The following is a 21,067-nucleotide window of genomic DNA, read 5'->3' on the forward strand; positions in this document are numbered from 1 at the left end:
CTAACAAGAAGCTAACCAAAAAGTTTACAGCTCCCAACATAGATGACTTATTATTATAAAATAGAAAAATGAGTTCCTAACTATGATGCAGTGTTGCAAAAGCACTGTTCAGTAGAATGACAACTATATAAGGAAAAGAAGGATGTTGCAGGAGAGCAAATGCAGTGGATCCTATAATATATTAATAACAAGGGAGAAAAAAGTGATATTTGAAGGCATTGCAGTACCAAGGCACAGCTGCTAGCCTGTGGCTAACCCTCTGTACTTTTGTTATTGCCACAGTAACTTGGCAGGCAGTGTTAAAATAATAACTGGCAAACACACACACACACTTACATCCCGTACAATTAAAATGGCAAATTCTGTATACTTAGGGATATTTATAACTCCAGAATTTAAAGAAATGTATAAAGCAAATTTTTCCCCTCTGTTCGAGAAGGTAAAGCAAGATTTGGAGAGATGGAATTCCCTACCTGTTTCTTGGCTAGGACGTATAGCTTTGATTAAGATGAATATTTTACCTCGATTGTTATATCCTGTCCAAATGATTCCGGTTATATTTTCAAATAGAGTGATGAAGGATCTGAATAGTTGGCTAAGCTCTTTTATATGGAGCAAACGTAGACCAAAACTTAAGATGGCTACACTGCAGCTCCCAGGTTCAGTAGGAGGTCTAGATTTACCAAATATTAGAACATATCAATTGAGTACTCACATGAGTTATATTCATGACTGGGTCACAAATAATTCACACTCTATCTGGTTGGGGATTGAAACCTCTCTTTCAAAGTATCCATTAAGGGACCTATTGTTTTTCAAGAACTTTAAAGATATTAGATTGAGCTGTGATAATCCAGTCACACTTAATACACTTAAGGCCTGGCGGTCAGTATGTCGAATTGAGGGAAGGTTGAAGCTAACATCTATGTTTACTCCTATTGTGAATAATCTTGACTTTCAACCGGGGATGTTTGATATAGGATTTAAGGAATGGAAGAACAAAGGAATTCAGAGACTGAGGGACTTATTCTCCGATAATGTAGTTATGCCATTTGACCAAATGGTTGAGAAATATTCTCTCCCCAAGCATGACTTTTTCCGTTACTTACAGATAAGGCATTATATTTTGCATAGTACTAACTTTAGTGAGAGTCATGAAGTCTCTCCTGTTGAAAAATTATTATTTTTAACAGACAAAGAGGTACCTGTGAAGATATTTTATAAGGCTTTATATTCTGTACTCTCAGGGACGTCACAGAGGCTTAAAGGCAAATGGGAAAAGGAATTAGGTATAGTAATTGATGATGAGGAGTGGGAAGATGTCTGGAGTTACGCCAAATCAATATCAGTTTGTAATCGTACCAAAGCAATACAGTTAAAAATTATACATAGAATGCACATATCTATGTTTCGCAGACATCAATATAATCCTACCCTTTCACCCATGTGCCTTAAATGTAAGACAGTAATTGGTACCCTAACTCACAGCTTCTGGTCATGTTTGAAATTGCAAGAATATTGGTCTAATGTGCTATTTGAAATGGAGAAGATTTTCGGTTGTGAATTGGAGATGGACCCTCTGTCTCTCATACTGGGCCTCCCCAGCCGGCGATTAATATCCAAGAATAATAGGAGATTGTACTGTGTTCTCACCTATGCGGCAAGGAAGAATATACTACTCCAATGGATTTATGAAAAAGTACCAACTATTAAAGGTTGGAAAAGAGTAGTGTTGGATTTAGTGCCACTGGAATATCTTACATGTATATTGCATTCAAAAACAGATCAATTCTTTAAGGTGTGGGAACCATACTTGAACTATGTGGAACCTGATGTTTCTAATATTATGTTACAAGGATTCTCTTGAGTGTTTAAACTGTAATGGAACTGAGCTGGTTTTTTTTGTTGTTGTTTTTTTGTTTTTTTGTGTGTTTAGTTATCAGTTTGTTTGTTTTATGTTTGTTTGTCTGTTTGTTTATTTTTTGGTTTTGAATTGTACACTGTATTATGTTATGTAATTATGTACTATTTGTGAAAATAAAAAGGAAGGGAAAAAAAAAAAAGGCAAATTCTACGTTCAATTAACACTTACAAATTTACAATGAAGTATAAATTGCATGCATTGAGAGTTTGCCTGTTATATCAAATAAACTGAAGCTACAGAAATAGATTCATTTATTTATGCATTTATGTATCTTGTGTAGCAGATTTAATTTGGTATAGTCTGATCATCCTACCTCTGGTGGAAAATTTGAGATTTTAAGACACTACTAAACATTTCAGCAGCAAAAACAATCAAACCTAAACCCCGCAAAACCTTTATATGAGATCCTAGTCCCCAAAGAGCATAGACTAATGATTTAGCAGCTTCTTCTGCCCTTTTGTTGTAATTTAGTGGTGGCAATTTGATAAGATTCTACAGCACAGTATGTGACAAGATAGTTTTTGTTAACTAGTAACCAAATGCAGCAAACAAAAAAACAACAACAACAAAATAAATAAATAAATGCCATTCGATTAGATGTTTGTGTCTGTAGAGCAGATCGTGTCAGGCCAAATAGCTTTCATATCAAAAAGTGTTTGACTAAGTTATACTTTCAATGTCACAATGATACCTCACTATTAATATCTGACATGTTATATGACAGGCTTTTAATGTAAGTCTCAAAATAACAATAATGAATGTCTCTATAGAGATTGATAGACCACGTGACTTTCGCGCATAGGGCATTTGCGGGTCTTACTATTTTCCTCTATCTTTCAGTCTCCATCTGTGAAATATTTGGAATCCAGTCTTTAAGTCTGACATCACTAGCCATGTCTGGGCCCAAACTCAGCTGCAGGTCCCAAAGTCAAATGATCCCTGCAGCATTAGTGAGGGTTAAAAACTGGTCTAAATTCTTTCATCTGTAATAAAATGATCAGTGTGGCTGCTCTACCAGGTGTTACAATTAAGTTTAACAACCAGGCATCCATGAAAACAGAATTTATTATATTTAACGGAGTTAGAAGTTAGCAGGAAGTTAGCTCGCTAGCTTCCATCTAAATATAATACACCATGTACTGACTGAGGGATTTATGAAACAAATTCAAACGTACAGCTCTGCTGTCACTTCCAACATAAATGAAGACAGGAAAGTAAACAGCAGCGACGTTTGTAGGGTTACTGAAGTTTGGCTACCTGGTATATAATGATATGCTACGTGATCGCTAGCGTGACAAAGCTATGTTAGCAAAATATAAACAGTAAAGCTGGAGGACGAACGCTAACGAACTGAGTTTTTTCCACTCAATAAAAGTTAACGTGAGGGTTCCTAATGCTTAGGGGCAAATGCAATCGCATGGCAGGATGCTGTAAACCAGGGGTGCCCAATCCCGGTCCTCGAGAGCTACCGTCCTGCAGCTTTTAGATGCATCCTTGTTCCCACACACCTGAATCAAATGAATGGCTTGTTATCAGGCCTTTGCCAAACATGATGGCATGCTGAAGAGATCAAACCATTTGATTCAGCTGTGTTGGAGTAGGGATGCATCTAAAAGCTGCAGGATAGTAGCTCTCGAGGACCGGGATTGGGCAGCCCTGCTGTAAACGGACCAAACCTCAGTCAGGAGAACAACTGAGATGATCCATCCACAATATACTGCTGCATGGGCTTGGCTGTAGTTACATCGTAAGGGCTTAAAAACTGAGCTTTAAAATGATTAGCGGTAATAAAAACCGGTCTTTAAGTGATTCATCACGTCATCACTTAAAGACCGGATAGCCTACAGGCCTGGGAAAATCATTTTCTTTAGTATAATAACAGGATTTGCCCAGAACTAAATCCACCATTGTACAATCAACAGTTGGTCATCAAGGCTGATAATCCATATATGTATTCAGATGTAAACAAGAAGCACTCTGTAAGAATCAGGCTCATTAGCTTTTCTAGTGTTTGAATGCAACAGCATCATTGTTATCATTAGCCCTATCAGTGCTTTCACCGTCAAATCAAATGGCCTAAACAGCTAGACTAAGTCAAGCAATGCCATCCAATGAAAAGATACTGTCAAAATACTCATGTCTGTTATTATCCCCACGTTTGCCCTGTTATCCTGTGGGTAAGAGACAATGCTGAGGGCAAGCCTCGTTATGCATGCAGAAGTACAATAACTTTAATGAAACATTAACCTTATCCAACAATTTAGACAACATTAACTTAATTATGGTGTATGGTCCATCGCTAATTAGGAATAAATTATGCACCCACTCAGCAATAACAATCATGAAATACTGATGGGGGCCGCAGGCCTGGGCCCACTCCTTTCACTCACTCTGACATCCTTTTCTCCCATTTGGCAAATCTGGCACTTTTAGTTGCTGCAGAAGTAACTCTGGAGTCCATTAAATGTGCTGACATATGGAGTGAAGGGAGACACTGGGGCATCTTCAGCAAAAATTGAATGAGTCCTTACCTTACCTGCCTTGCACATGCACCGAAGTTATCCACTGAGGACAACAATAGCTCTGTCTGTGCATATTTTATGACAAAGATGAAAATAGTTGACTAGAAACACCAACAACAGCGACTCAAAACTGCATGAAGCACATCTAATTGCCTGCTTAGACAGCCTCATTCCTATGCAGCTGGCTTTGGAGAATACTAATCTCTACCTGGAAGCACTAAAATTGTAAAATTGTGTATGTGTGTATGTATGTGTGTGTTTTGAGTGTATTAGGAAGCAGCAAATCCTTCTATTTCTTTACTAAGCTGATATTACCAATGCTGATACAACAAATATAATGTACGCAAATGGATTTTTTATTTCTTTACTTCATGCTTGCATATTCTTTTAGCTTTGCAACTAAATTGATCAGAATTAGTCCTTTCTTTTCTTTGTAGGAGCATTAACTTCTGGTGTTAGTAGACAGGCTGACTCTGAATAAAGCAGAAGATCAGTAGATGATCAGTGGGAGATGAGCTGACTATTTGAGATATCAAAGATCTAGAGGGGTTAGATCCATCTTTTGCCACAAAACACACTTTGAATATGTACATAGAACTCCAAAATGTTAACATTACTTAGAAGTTAGGTCTCCAGCCCCTGCAGGGCTTAAACAAAAATAAAAACCATTCACAGTCACACCTACAGCCAATTTAGCCCTATTAATTTAGCTCATGCATTTCTGCGACAGAATGACTATGAAAGGAAGCTGAAGTACCTTCAGAGAGCCGAAGCAAGCAATGGGAGAGCATACGAACACCACAGAGAAAGACCTGGGTTGGCTGGTGTACTCAAATCCAAGATCTTCTTGTTGTGAGGCTTCAGTGCTAACATCAAACTGTGCATGGATAATAACTCCTCATTAAAAACTTAGTCACCGGTCACTTTAATATTTATATCTTGCTATTACTAGGTTTTAGCCCCTTTGTTTTAAATCTTTGCACAGTCCTTAGAGAGAGAGTTTGGTCCACGGTGACATGATAGCATCACACAACTGCTGCAGATTTTTCTGCTACACATTCATCATGTGAATGTTTCATTCAACCAAATCCCAACCGTGCACTATTGGACTGAGATCTACTGACTGTAAAGACCATTTGAGTACAGTGAACTTATGTTCAAGACACCAGTTAGAGTTGATTTGAGCTTTGTCACATGGCAGCTGGGCACACTGCAGTCATAAAGGGATAAACAACAGCAACAATACCCATGTAGCCTGTGTCATTTAAATTATGGTCATATGTCACTAAGAGGCCCATGGTGTGCACAACTCAGCAGAAATTGAGACTCATCAGAACAGGCAACATTTGTCCAATCTTCTGTTGAAACATCACAGAAATAACCCTTCTGTGAGTGTTGAATGACCTGGTGCTGGCAGGTCTGCTTCCCTCATGCTTTTGGACTACAGCATTTGGTACTGTAGATTGTAGCATTTTTCTGACACGGCTTGAATTACGTGCAGGTATTAAAGATACGACCACTGGCTCCAGTCATATCTATCAGATAGGAGTTTTTCTCTCCATTTAGGGCAGTATTCATCATCCGTGTTACCACTTGTGGGGGACCTCAGGGTTCACTTTTGGGGCCCATTCTGCTCTCTTTCTATATGCTTCCTTTTCGGTCCATTTTTTAAAAAAGACAACATCTCCTTTCATTGCTTTGCAGTTGACCTCAAGACAGAGTTGCCTGTACAAACCAACAGCCATATTTTATTCAGGCACTAGTGAATTATCTTAGAGATGTACAATCATGAGTGGATATAAACTTAACTGAATAAAAGTAAAACACAATTTTCATTTGAGCGACCCAACCTGTTAGATGGATATGACAGCACCACTGGTCTTTTTACCCACTTACTGTCATATGATTGCAAGGAACCTTGACTGAACCGTGACTTTTGGCAGTTCTTTATAATGTGATAAACAGATTAGCTCTGTTGTTAAGTTTCTTTCAACTCACATGACTTTAAGAGGATAATTCACGCTTTTATTATCTCTTGTCTAGAGCATTATAACTCTTTATATGTTAGCTCTGATTAGAGCTTCAAAATGCAGCAGCTCGCCTTTTGATGGTAAAGAAACAGTGTGATCACACTAAACCTACACTGACCTCCTTACACTTGGTTCTAATCCATTTCAGGATCCATTTTAAATATGTATTAATTGATTATAAGAGTCTCAATGGTTTGGTACCACCTTACTTAACAGACCTTTTGAAAACCTATATTCCTACAGTACCAGAGCCCACAGTCCACAAACCACTGGGTTTGAGTGGCACTGGGTGTGGACTTTTGCTGCTGAAGCTCATCTACTCCAACTTTCAGTGTGTTGTGCATTTAGAGATGCTTTTCTGCATAGGAGTGGATATTTAAGTTACTGATCCTATCAGCTTGAAGCAGTCTGTCCATTCTGCTCTGGTATAAACAAGGCACATTTACTCACTGGATAGTTTCTATTTTTTGGACCATACTCTTGGACCTAAACTCTAGAGTTGGTTGTGGTAGAAAATTTCACTAGAATAGCCATTTTACTCAGACCAGCATATTTATATTTATATTAAATACTTTTTAAAAAATGAATTATAAAAGTGCCCCAGGAATCTTTATGCTTTTATTGAATTGTTTGGCCCTACTGATGAGCAGCTGTTTGGAGTAATTTTTAGAACCATGTAGCCTTTACCTTTTTATATTTTTTTCTGCTGGAGTGTACTTCCTGTTGCCATGGACTTTTTCCTTCCCACTGTTGCCAAGTGCTTGCTCATAGGGTGTTGGGTGATTGTGGGGGTATCTTTCTAATATTGTTTATTCATTTATTAATTATATTATCTTTAACTTATAAATGTAAATCCCCTTGAGGTGAAAGTTGTTGTGAATTGGCTGTATGTAAATGAAACAGAATTTTGAATTGAATTCAACTGGAAAGCTGCAGGCTTAATATTTAAGTATCAGGCTGTGAGGGAAGAGTAACAGAAGTCTCATACTAAACCAAATATTAAGTGAGTATACAAATCCCTACAGTCTCATGTATACCCAAGAATCCTTTTGTTTTGAACTTTCTACCTTCAGTGTTTTCATTGTCCAAGCACTTTCTAGCTGGTCAAATGTTTATTGCAAATTTGATCAAATCCATTGACATTGGGTGGTGGGCATTTATTCTTTGTTTTAACTGTTTTATTGATAAAAGGACATGCTTAAATATTGTTCTTTTTTTCTATTTTGCTTCTCGGCTTCAGGCAGTTGTTTGCCAAAGCCATGGTGGAAGCAGCTGAGTCCAAATCAGTCAAGGTAAAACCATGATAGGAAAACAGGACAAGACCAATTTGTTTCTTCTTTAACAATTAGAAATCAAGGTGTCCCGTGTGTGTGTGTGTGTGTGTGTGTGTGTGTGTGTGTGTGTGTGTGTGTGCGTGCGTGTGCGCGCGTGTGTGTGTGTGTGCGTGTGTGCGTGTGTGTGTGCGTGTGTGTGTGTGCGTGTGTGCGCGTGTGTGTGTGTGCGCGTGTGTGTGTGCGCGTGTGTGTGTGTGTGTGTGTGCGTGTGTGTGTGTGTGTGTGTGTGTGTGTGTGTGTGTGTGTGTGTGTGTGTGTGTGTAATTCCAGGATAAATAGAAGTGACTGCAAGTACATGCACATGTGAACATTTTTGTTTATGTCCCTCTGTCGTATCTTTTCATTTCCAATCCTTCCTCACTGTTTGGAAAAGATTTCTGGATTACTTTGTGTGGCTAAAAGTGGGTATTTCTGGAGATTACTTTGCATCAACGAACATTACAGAATTGTTTTTAATTGGACTGAGAATAAAGCACTTGCAGTCGAGTGTGGAAGAAAGTGAGTTATGGTCTGAGGTTAACAGATTTAAGATTAAGATTTTCAAAATGACATTTTAAAAATGTCGCTGCCTTCTTCTCTTGTTTATGATAATGGGATAATGTCTCCCAGTTTCATCAACCGTATCCTCTCTCTCTCTCTGCATTTCCAATATTCTTTTGTCTGTTATTACACAGGACAATATCACAGCTTGTCCAGGCACAGGTGAACATGGGAGGCATGGGTGTTTGTGCTGACAATGTGAGTGCAAAATTAAAAAATAAATAAATGTATGGTAGAAAAAGACAATAATAAGAGAGATCTGCATCGTTGTGAGATTTCACACGCTCCTGCTAACTTTGTTTTATTTATTGTTCGCAGTCCAATAATCTCCCAGGAAATGTTTATATCTATGACTCATTTTATGCCTCTTGTTTTCCAATGCTACTTTTATAACACTGCTGTATTCTGCACTCTATTATTGATAACTTTTGTCCAACGAGGTGAAAATGTCTCATAGTCCTCTAGAGTTTTCCAAAGGGCATTCATGATGTTGTCAATGATTAAACCTGTGGTGGCATTCAGTGACTCACTATGGATTCTTGTGAATACTAGAATAGTGAGAGATAAACATTTAGAGAGAAAAGACATCCACAGCAGGGAACTGAGCACACAGTGCTGCAATGACTTGAACACATAATGCCTCATTGTCAGACCTCATTTTTACTGAAGAATAAATCTGGCATATGCACTACTGGTCAAAAGTTTGGACTCACTTTCTCATTTCATAATTTTTCATTATTTTCATGAGTATTTACATTGCAGGCATCAAAACTATGAATGAACACATAAGGAATTATGTAGTAAACAAAAAAGTGTGCAATAACTCAAAACATGTTTTAGATTTTAAATTCTTCAAAATAGCCACCCTCTGCTTTCATTACTGCTTTGCACACTCTTGGCTTTTGACTACCACATGAAGCTCGATGAGCTTCTTGGTCAAATAGCCCGTACACAGCATGGAGGTGTGTTTGGGGTCATTGTCCTGTTGAAAGATAAATGATGGTCTAAGTAAACGCAAACCAGATGGGATGGCATGCCGCTGCAGGATGCTACCGTAGCCATGCTGGTTTAGTGTGCCTTCAATTTTGAATAAATCCCCAACAGTGTCACCAGCAGCTGGTAGAGATGTGTCTGTTATTGGAACATTTATTTGGGCTCTGATTCAAGGTGATGTTAACTTGCTATTTCTGAGGCTGGGGACTCGGATGAATTTATCCTCAGCAGCAGAGGTGACTCTTGGTCTTCCTTTCCTGGGGTGTCCTCATGTGAGCCGTTTCGTTGTAGCACTTGATGGTTTTGGCGCTATACTTGGGGACACATTCAACGTTTTAGCAATTTTACAGACTGACTGACGTTCAGTTCAGGTAAAAATGGACTGTCATTACTCTTTACTTAGCTGATTGGCTCTTACCATAAAATTAATTCTAACAGTTCTCAAATAAGGCTGTCAGCTGTGTACCAACCAGATTTCTGCACAGCATAACTGATGGTCCCAATCCCATTAAGAAGGCAAGAAATTCCACAAATGAAAAGCCACACCTGTGAAGTGAAACCATTTCAGGTGACTACATCATGAACATCACTGAGAGAAGGCCGAGGGTTTGCAGCGCTGTCAACAAAGCAAAGGGTGGCTACTTTTTAGGAATATAAAACATAGAACATATTTAGAGTTATTTATCCATTTTTTTCTTTTCTACATAATTGCATATATCTTCCTCCATATGTTTGATGTCTTCAGTATGTGTATACAATGTAGAAAGTAGTAAAAAATAAAGAAAAAACTATCAAATTAGAAGGTGTGCCCAAACCTTTGTCTGGTAGTGTGAATATATAACTCAATCCCCCACATATGGATGCTGGAGTGCCTAGATCAGGGGTCCCCAATCCCAGTGTCATGGTCCTGGGTCTTTTGACCCAGCGTTTTAAGTTTGAGTTTATTTTGTTCATTAGGTTATCTAAGTTCATTTGGTTATTAGACTCCTTGTGTTTTCTTCCCCTGTATTTAAGCTTCCCCTCACCCTTCGTGTTTCATGCTGCGTGTCTTATGTTATCAAGTTTGTATTATCATGCATAAGTGTTTCTAGTTCTTATTATTTCCCCCTCGTGTTTCCAACCATGTTAAATCTCCCCTGCTCTTCATGCGTTTCATGTCTGTGTCTTACATTGTCAAGTTCTGGTTGTCGTGTCTAAGTCTGCATGTTTTCTGTTTTATTTTGAAAAGGGGTCTTGTGTTCTGTGCTCATGCGGTTAGTTTTCTCTTGCCTGTGCATCATTATGTTTATCCTAGTCAGCTGTTTCCTCATGTGTCTCCACTTCCCCTAATCACCTCCTGTGTATTTAAGTCCTCTGTTTTCAGTGTGTGATTGTCAGGTCGTCTGTTGTCCATGCCATGCCATGCTTCCAAGTTTCTTGTCTAGGTTTTTCTTATTGTTTGTTTAGATTCCCCAGTTTAGGTTTGTGTTAATTTTGCTTCAGTTTGCCTTGCCCTTTGTTTGTACCTTTTCTACCAGCCATATTAAACGGCTCACCTTTTGTTAACATTCAAGTTTTGTTCCCTGTTCCTTGGAGTCTGCATTTTGGGTCCTTTTTTCAATTCATACAGTCTGCCCTCGCCAGACTGTGACACCCAGTCCATGAGGGCCAGTGTCCCTGCAGGTTTTAGATCTCACCCTGGGTCAACACACCTGAATCACAAGTTTAGTTCATTACCAGGCCTCTGGAGAACTTCAAGACATGTTGAGAAGGTCATTTATCCATTTAAATCAGCTGTGTTGGATCAAGGACACATCTAAACTCAATAGAAATGTGTTGAACAACACTAGAGGCAGGACTTTAAGCCAGTAGCACAAGTCACCATCAAGTCTGCCAAGTGGTCTGTCCCCACTGCTAGTCAGAAGTCAGAAATGAGGGGATTGCACTACCAGAAGGCAACATTGCAGACATCGAGGACAGCTACGTGTACCAATCCCACAGCCAGATGGAAACCACGAAGAGGTCACTAGGAAAGCCACAACCACCAAATACCTGCAAAGAGTCAGGCAAGTGCTGAGGAATCAGCTGAATAGAAAGAACAAGATCTGGGCTATCTTCACCTACGCCCTTCCACTGAACAGGTACCCTGCTGGGATTATAAACTGGCCAACGGAGGAGACAGAAGCAACTGGCATCAAGGCAAGAAAGCTCCTTACCATGGAGGGGTTCACCCCAAATCTAGCACCCTGAGACTGGACACTAAGTGAAAGGAAAGGAGGCAGAGGAGTGGTGAGTGTCAGAACCACTGCCCAGGATAAGACAACAAACATCAATCAGTACATTAGGAAGATGGCTAAAACTGACTGTGTGATTACTGAATACCTCAGGCAGCAGGAACCCAAGAAAGAGGAGCAAGGAGAAAAACCATCATTGACGGCGACAGAGGAAGTGGCTAACATCCAAAACCAGTGGCTGGACAAAGCTGGACTGAAGGACAGCACAGAGGCACTAATCATGGCAGCACAGGAACAAGCTCTGAGCACAAGATCCATAGAAGCTGGAGTCTACCACACCAGGCAAGACCCCAGGTGCAGGCTGTGTAAAGATGCTCCTGAGACACTCCAGCACATAACAGCAGGGTGCAAGATGCTAGCAGGCAGGGCATACATGGAACGCCATAACCAAGTAGCTGGCATAGTGTACAGGATCTGTGTCGAGTATGGCCTGGAAGTCACGAGGTCAAAACGGGACATGGCCCTCAAGGTGGTCAAGAATGACTGAGCTAAGATCCTGTGATACTTCCAGATACAGCCAGACAAACTGGTGATGGGTAACCAACCGGGTATAGCAGTGGTGGACAAGCAGAGGAAAACGGCTGTAGTGATAGATGTAGCTATACCGAATGACGGCGGTATTGGGAAGAAGGAACATGAGAAGCTGGAGAAGTGCCAATGACTGAGAGAAGAACCTGAGAAGCATTCGGAGCACTCAGTGCAGTGACCTCCAAGGTAGGCGAGTGGCTCCAGCAGATCCCAGGAACAACATACGAGATCTCTGTCCAGAAGAGCAGTCCTAGAAACAGCAAAGATACTGGGCAGGACCCTCATGCTCCCAGGCCTCTATATCCTCCTTTACATTTTTAGTGAAATGCATTTTCGCTCCTACAAAACATCTTACAAAGATGCCCATATAATGAGACACAGTACTTGGAGAGGGCTTAGCCTTTTGGGTTCCAAGAGCATTTTCTGGTTACTAGTGTGGTGAACCAATATTCAGTCATTTGTCTGAAAAGAAGCAATGATGGGAAAACAAGAAAATAAATGAAAAAAACATGTTGATATGTTGTTTACAAATACAATTACCGTAGGTCACAAGTAAATGAGATCTCAGAGAAAATGTATTTCAGCTGATGCAGGTGTGATTGGTAAAAGACAGGGATTTTTTTCAATGCGAGTAACCACAAGCATATTAAAGTCAAATTGAAATTCAAGTTTTACAAAAAAAATCATCAATGTTTTGTTAATTCCTTTTGTCAATTCCTTTTTATAACAAAGGTTTTATACTTTTATACTAATTGTGCGTTCATGCATGTTTTTGTGATACTGACTGACAAATCTTATTAAAACATCACTGTTAGGCCAGCATTGTTAGCAGCACCATGTTAGCAGCTACCATTTCTGTGGCTACTTGCATTAACATGTATTATGCTTTGAATGTTGAGGTTACATGAAAACATTTATTTGAACTTCCCAAGTCTGACTTTAGCTTTTGTAGAGGAAACCATTAACAAAGGCAATCTGATACTAAATCTCTTTGCTTTCAATGAACAGGAGCGGCTGATCACTCTAATAACATTGAAACTGAACAACACTGAAAAAACAACATCTAATTGGAATTTAAGAAGCTTGGAAAGAAAAGTGACTGGACTTCTTTAAGTCAGCTCTCATCCGAGAAGCTTCCTCACTTCTAAGACCAAATAGTGGGGAGTTCAGGGTTTTTTGCACTAGTGGGAGTTGTCCCTGAAGATTGTTGTTGACCCACTATAGATCACTTGCCTCATCGCATGAGCCAAGGTGTAAAAAAGGGTGTGAGTCATTAGCAGCAGAGGTTTCGGGTGTGCGTGGGTGTTAAGACGTCTGGAAAGGGATCTCAAAACTTAGTTTCGTAAGCCACCACCTCTGTTCAAAGATGGTCGTTCACATACATTCACATGGACATAGATGGCTTCTTTCACTGCTCTTTCAAACCATCTGTCCTCTCTGTCCAAAATATGAACACATGGCACTGCGGATGTACAGCTGAGTCTTGTCCTGTCGAGGTGGCTCTTCCATGTTGTGCCATGTGTTTATGAAGTGGCTGTTTGCCACTTTGCTTTCCAAGCTCCTTAAATTACCATGACCTGGATGACTGAAAACCTACACAGACATCTACTGGCAACCAATACTCACCTTAGCTAGCTAGGAAAACTTCATTTTTACAAAGTCCAATTGCAACGTAAAACAATTTCTATTCTCTATTATTGTTTATGTCCTATTACTTGTTATTAAAAAATAAAACAATTTTTACTCCTTGCCTTGCATCTGTAAGTGACCACTGCCTGGACTTGACAGAGCAGTATCATATTATCATATCAAGTGTGTCTGGATGTTATCTGGTAAAACTCAATAATATTGAAGTCTGTTTTATTCCTGTGAACACTGTGAGTGTGTAACACGGATGCATTGAGAAAAATTGGATAATGAAGTGAAAGTCAATAATTTATGTGATCACTTGAGTGAAGATTTTTTTGCATTATGAATTACTAAAGCTCCAGGAACAGAGCTAGGCTGTGCAGCAATTTGGCAATTATATGCAAATTGCTACAGAATGAAAAAAAAAATAAAACAACTATTGACCACTGAAAAACATTAGCAGCAAGTAGTGAGTAGTGGCACTTTCTCTGCTGATAAATCTACTCAAAATGTCTAGTCGGCTTACTCCACCACATTTAGGACTTGATTTCACTGCACCGACAGATTCTGAAGATAGAAACCATTTGTGTTTATGCTTGTTTCCCTAAAGCCTTGGTTTAAGGTTATTATGATTTTTTAAAGCCTCTGAACTGCATTAACTAAACTAGACACATAACTGCCATGCAGGACCTATCTTGTATAAAAAGCACAGATTACACCAGCGTTCATGGTAATACTTTGTGTTCTGCTTCTTCTTTTCACAGAGATGTGAATGAGATGTCCACACAGTATGTTATTAGTATAAGCAACAATTAAAAACTGTACATTCATTCTGTAGCTTATATTATCGTACACAAAAAGGGGAGAGAGGAGAAGAATTAAAGTTTCAGGTTGGCTTTACTGTCTGGAGGGCCATGTCAAGTATGTCAAGTCATGTGAAAACCTTTTCTTTCAAATGTAACTGCCTTCATAAAGTCCCCAGGCTGCCACCTGACAGGATTAGTGTACACATGTAACGATACAACAATGTCCAGCTAATGATCTGATGCTGCTAGTAGTCCTGGAGAGGACTCATGGATTGGTGGTGTTGATGTTATCTGCTGTCTGTGCCAAATCCATGGCAGAGATTGACTCACCGCGGGTGTTGCTGGAGAGACGTTTGCGTTGGCTGGTGGAGGTATTGTGGGGAAGCAGGGTGTTCTGCTGGTGGTTGCTATCAATGGGACTCGTGGCAATGATGTTGTCCTTGTATTTGTTCATTAGCGCCAACTTGGTGTTGTCACTCACTGCAGATAAGAAGAATGATTTCTTAAATGTAAGCTAGGAGACGTACCAACCTTAAAGCTTCCTAAAGTCACGTGTTTTATATTTGACACATGAGTTTGAGGTGGAAGGTTCAATAAACACTCTTTTTTGTTTAATTGAATTTTTGGGCAAAGAGTTAAAATGAGAAAGCACCCACTTCGAAAAACATTTTTGTTTCTTTGCTTTGGCTTGACGTGGCAAGCATAAAGTATTACCAATACTAAGAAAGAAAATCCAGGATGTTGTTTGCTGTACCAGAAGTCAAACAGGCAAAATTAAAGACAGACAAAAGCTGGCATGAAATGAAAACTTATTAAGGCATTAGACAGAGCCCATTTAAGCCTCAGAGGGAAAAATTATCTATTTCTGTAAATATTAAGAGCTGAAGTTCCATGGAAACACTAAAAATCATATATTACTGCAGATATGTGACTGTCATGCTATTTAGTCACAGACACTGTTTGTCATGGTAGCTGTAATTTTCTGCCAATGTCAGTATGTCCTCCACTTTGTTCCAGTTTAAAAAAACAAAAAAAAACCACACATCTGTGTCATGGATTCGGATTAAACTTAATTCAGGATCTCTGTGGATGATGTTTTCAGAGCCACTACTAAGCTTTGTCTCACCATAATTTCTAAAATATGTGTGCATTAGGTTAGAGAATTGCAAAATAGCAAAAAGAAATGAGCGAAAGCATGAATTATTAACAAAAATAAACAAATCCATCAGTATTTTAAAACGTCGCTTGCAGACGTCTAGTATGTGGTATATTTTCTAATACATGCCATTGTATTCAATAATTAATAAACCCAACTAGTTTTTTCAGTATATTTGTCCATCTCAGTGTAATTCAAACTACCGTAATTGTCGGGCTATAAGCACCAGCTTTGAACCCTGCAGCTTTTAGTCAGGTGCGGCTTTTCTATGGATTGTCCATGATTTTTGTCATATCGTAAGAGGATTTGTTTTGTTTGTTCTGCTGTTGTACGGCACTACGTTGCCTGGCGGAAGGATCGGGGTTCAAGAGTGGTATGTTAGTCACATGTCCGTCCGCCAGGCAACGTAGTGCCGTACGAAGTAGCGCGAAAAACAAACTTCAAAGTAGCGCTATGCGTTCAGCGGGAGGTGTGGATGATGACCGGCGATAAACTTGCGAAAAGCAAGTTATGCCCAACTCCACCGGTGGATTCTGACAGCGTGGAAAAGTGTGAAAACATCCACGATCACTAACGGATTTCTAAGGGCTGGACTGCTGCATGATGGAGAGGAGGACACCGCCACGGCCCTTCTGAGGGTGTTCGACTCTGACAACGAGGATTTCTTTGGTTTTGTAAGTGACAACGAAGGAGAGAAGCGGAGAGTGGATGACGAAGCCATCATGAGCCTGTTTGTATCCGACACTGGAGGAGAGGACTTTGGTGGTTTCAGTGGGCAGGAAGAAGAGAAAGATGGTGAATGACTGACTTTTCTTCTTGTTAAAGCCGTGTCGCTGCACCTGAGCCTAAAAGGTAGTCTGAATCTATTGTTCTGGTGTGCTGCAGGTTACTGTTATGTACTACATGTGCAAATATGTACCCATAACTTGTTTTTCAAAATATTAATAAAAGGGGTGTGTCTCCAAACAGCCATCTCTTTCCTGACAATTCGCTTTGTGCATATTCTCTTACATATGATGAGTCAACATTGAAACACCTGCGGCTTTTGGTCAGGTGCGGCTAATGTATGTACAAAACAGGATTTTCCCCTGATTTTAGCTTGTGCGGCTAATATACAGGTGCGCTTTGTAGTCTGGGAAATACGGTAATAAATAATGACACAAAATGTCTTAATAACAATAAACTACAGATAATTTAACACGTATTTCTCTATTATTAATGTCTTTTTTTAAAAAATATGGAAACAATAAAATGTTGCAATTGTGCAAAAGAAAAATCTTTATGAAAATTTTGATATTTTAAAGAAATAAAGTTTTATTTCAAAACATTTAAATGAGACATTTGGTAGAACAACTGTAGCCGCACTACCAGGTACAGTAAACTGTAAGACAAGATTATTTTGAAGAAGTACAAAGTGCACAAGTGACAACAGACACGAAATACCCCAGACATCTTGTTTTTCATTTGTTTATGTATGTGTACCTACTACATTATACATAGAGCAGAGAAAAGGTCAGAGGAGCCAAAACACATTTACTGAAATTCATTATTTTAAGTCTAAATTCAAATGTTATTTTCTGAGTGACCTCTCTGATGTTCACGCTATTTACTATTCCATGCATGAGCTGCTGTCTCCATTTTTTTATTTCTCTAGTTCATTGCGTTACACATCTTAAATGCATTATGCACAGGATTACTCTGCTCCATAAGCGCTGGGGTGGAGCGGTTTGGATTTTACAAGAGCACAGCTATAAGAGATCTGATGAATCCGAGTGGTGACTCTCTCCTTAGTTGAAATTCAGAGGCTGTACCTTCATCACAACTGCTCCACTTCATGAAGTAATTCTCATGGGAGTGGTGCTCAACTCCAAAGTCCACCAATTATGAAAAATGCTTTCTCTAAAACATAAAATCCAGATTTCTTGGCAGGTACGTGGCTCCATAATTATGTCAGTGGTGACAAAAATACTGTTTAAAGTTTTTATATTTATATGTGATCTGCATCCTACATGGGTCACACAGCTGATGTTATTCTACTAACTGTAGAAATAAGTGAACAAGATGCCTTATGTTTGTGGATTTTACACAGGCAAAACATTTCCACCATGCATGTTTGTGAAAATGTTTTTTTATCCTCTATCATTCCCTCCAAATTCATTTAGATAATTACTTCTAACCTATGAGAGAAAATAAAACTTATGTGTTTTAATTAAAAATCCAATTAATTTTTCATTTATTTCACTCTGCAATTGCTGCAACTGAGTTTGTGCAATACACAAACATAACCCCCTTTGACGCATTGTCTTGTAACTTAGAAAACCGTATGGCTGAGGAGGAGGAAAAACAAATGCATTAATAAGATGGGTAGATGAACATCTGCAATAAAATGTAACTGCTTTATGACTATAAAAGATAACATTTCATAGCAACATGGAGTCTCAACCTCTATCATTACTTAGAAAAATGCACAGTGTCAGATGAAAACAAACAAAGAAACATCTCCGGCTTGGAGCTACGCTTGTCTCTCGTTTGGTAGGACATGAAATTATCTGTGTTTATCTGCTGAAAATGAGTAACAGCATAAGATGAAATAAAACAATAAATACTCTTTAATGCTAAATACCAATAACAGCCAATAAGCCGATGACCCTAAAGTCAAGGTAAATGATCTGTACTTCTAATTATCATGAGAAATATTGTTCAGTGCACTTGTTCTTTAGGTCGCGTGTCTTTTCTGACCTGGCTGTTTGTGCATCTTTCAGCTTACCAGGTGCGAGGTCCATATTATTCTTGTCATTACAGCCCTGGAGCGAGTCCAGGGTACGGGTGACTTGGCTGGCAAATTCCTCCCCACCATTCATGCACTCCCGCTGCAGATGGTGACGCAGGTCGGTAATGTCATACTCATACCTGGGGATGTAGTTGAAATCAATTAGCGAAATCATTATCAGGCTTGTCTAAATTAGAATAAATGTCACAAGTGGCTAATGTGTGACGCAATGTACTGATAAAGGCATCAAAACACATTACAGGCTAATACAATAAAACCAAGTGTGTTGTGTACAGGCTGATTTGTGGAAGCAGCTGTCTATATTCAGGCAATATTAGGCTCTGCTTGTGTAGCATGGAATTAACAAGATACTGTTATTCAACTCAGCAATGTGTACGCATGCTGTGTGCTTATATTTAGGGCTTGAGCTCTAACCATCCCACATCCAAACCCTGCTTGTACCCATCCAAAATCGGTGTCTCCCGGATACTGAGGGTACCGCTGGAGTTTGGACCCTGACCCCGGGAGTTCCTCAAGCTCTCGCGTGCCTGGCCTCCCATCAGCACTGATGGGATGTAGTGGATCTCATTAGCTGCCTCAGCACTCGCGCTCTTCTGGGGCTGAGGGATGCGGCGGCGTTTACACCAGCGTCTGCGAGTGTAGAGGATCAGGACCAGGCAGAGGATGGACAGCAGAAGGGCAATCATCCCGCCCTGAGGGGAGGAGGGTGGCATTTGGAGGAGAGACAGAAAAAAAAAAGGGGGGAGAGGAGACAGAAGCGGAGAGAGAGAGAAAGCAGTGTGAGTCAAAGGCGAGAACAGAGTCAGAAAATCTTGCCAATAGAATACGGATCAAAGTCAAAGTCGCGATGCCAACAGCAACATTTGAAAAAGGTTGCAGCGACAGTTTACTGTCTTGAATTACGCCTACAGTGTTTTTACATGACACCAGCTCTCTGAAACATTCCTCTACTTTGCTTCAAGGTGAAACGGAAGCAGAATACGCCTTTTATCTTCATTTGATTAAACTAATCTTAACTCATGGCAACATTTTAAGTGCTGAGATTTTTTCTTAAATTTAAAAAATGCACTTATTCATGTTGTTGCATGTGTCATACCTCAACACATGTGTGGAGATAGGCACAACAGTTTGGCTCTGCGTAATAATCCAACCCTCTAATTAAAATGTTCCATCTCATTAGGTCAACACAAAAGTCAGAAAATCATACGCTGTGGTTTTATGGAGTACATGCCAAACAGTCTTGCCCAGGAGCAGCACCTTCAGCCCTCACATTGATGAAGAACATTACATTTTCCAATACAGGTTGCATTTGTTTGTACTGTATAAATTGCATATGCTGCAAAATGTAGACTGCTTGTGCATGCTTATGTTTTCATATGATTAAGGTCTTTGACAATTAACTGAATTTTTGGCACGGTGGTTAGCACTGTTGCCGCACAGCAAGAAGGTCCTGAGTTCAATTCCACCATCAGGCCGGGGTCTTTCTGTGTGGAGTTTGCATGTTCTCCCCGTGTTTGCGTGGGTTCCCTCCGGGTACTCCGGCTTCCTCCCACCGTCCAAAGACATGCAGCTTGTGGGGATAGGTTAATTGGATAATACAAATTGCCACTAGGAGTGAATGTGAGTGTGAATGGTTGTCTGTCCCTATGTGTTAGCCCTGCGACAGACTGGCGACCTGTCCAGGGTGTACCCCGCCTTTCGCCCTATGACAGCTGGGATAGGCTCCAGCGCCCCCCGCGACCCTGAAAAGGATAAGCGGAAGCGAATGGATGGATGGATGGGAACCAGTTTTGTCTATTAACGGTCTATTACCCTTCAATTTGAGATCACATTTGACTAAAACTGTGTTTTTTTGCCAGCACAAAAAGGACTGGTTTGTTCTGACCAATACTCAGAACACTGGGAAAGATGATGCAGATCTAAGACGGAGAATTCTAGAATATATACAAATCTGTTAGGAAGTCAGTAAGTACAGTGTACGTGTGATGTTTTAGGATCAATGCTTTTAAAAACAATGTAATGCTGGTGACCACCCGTAGTATGAACTTGAAAATCGCTTCACTGTGAAGTGATCATATTCACAAGATTATCAGAAAACCTGACCTCTGACTTTGAGTTTGAGGTCACCACGATTTAAACTTTTCCTACTTTTTAGCAGATGCTACTATGGCATCAATTTGACAGTGCAAAGGCACCTCCTTCTCAAGTTATGGCATTCACAAACTTGGGTGTCCATGCTGGCCACCCGCTCTGCAGTGATATCAGTCTTTTAAATGAGGGTTAAAATCTGTTGTAGAATTGTTTGCATTAGCTCATAGCTCTATAACTGGCAGAGCTAGTCCTGGTAGTCAGGCAATCGTCTCGCTGCCAGTTGTTGATTCTCACCATCCACTACTTTGCTCTTTGATAGATACATAAACCTGAAAACTACTTTTACACAGCCATTCTCATGTAGTGCTGTCTCTGTTTACATCAGGACTACTAAGGGAAAATAAGATCTACTATTAAGCATTTACTGCAACTAAAAATGGATTAAGGAAT

At 39.8% G+C, this 21,067-nt stretch overlaps 1 protein-coding gene across 2 annotated transcripts in view; it reads right to left on the reverse strand.

Moving 5' to 3' along the window:
- Nucleotides 1-21,067, reverse strand: part of astn1 (astrotactin 1) — a 518,487-nt gene that overhangs the window by 337,765 nt on the left and 159,655 nt on the right. For both annotated transcript variants that reach the window (XM_080907209.1, XM_080907208.1), the window contains exons 3-5: nucleotides 18,968-19,218; nucleotides 18,503-18,645; nucleotides 14,910-15,059 (exon numbers count right to left, since the gene is read on the reverse strand). In XM_080907209.1, the coding sequence (XP_080763335.1) occupies nucleotides 14,910-15,059; nucleotides 18,503-18,645; nucleotides 18,968-19,218 (544 nt within the window). The remainder of the gene's footprint in view (nucleotides 1-14,909; nucleotides 15,060-18,502; nucleotides 18,646-18,967; nucleotides 19,219-21,067) is intronic.

Source organism: Rhamphochromis sp. 'chilingali' (genome assembly GCF_963969265.1).
Source record: "Rhamphochromis sp. 'chilingali' genome assembly, chromosome: 16".
Lineage (NCBI taxonomy): Eukaryota > Metazoa > Chordata > Actinopteri > Cichliformes > Cichlidae > Rhamphochromis > Rhamphochromis sp. 'chilingali'.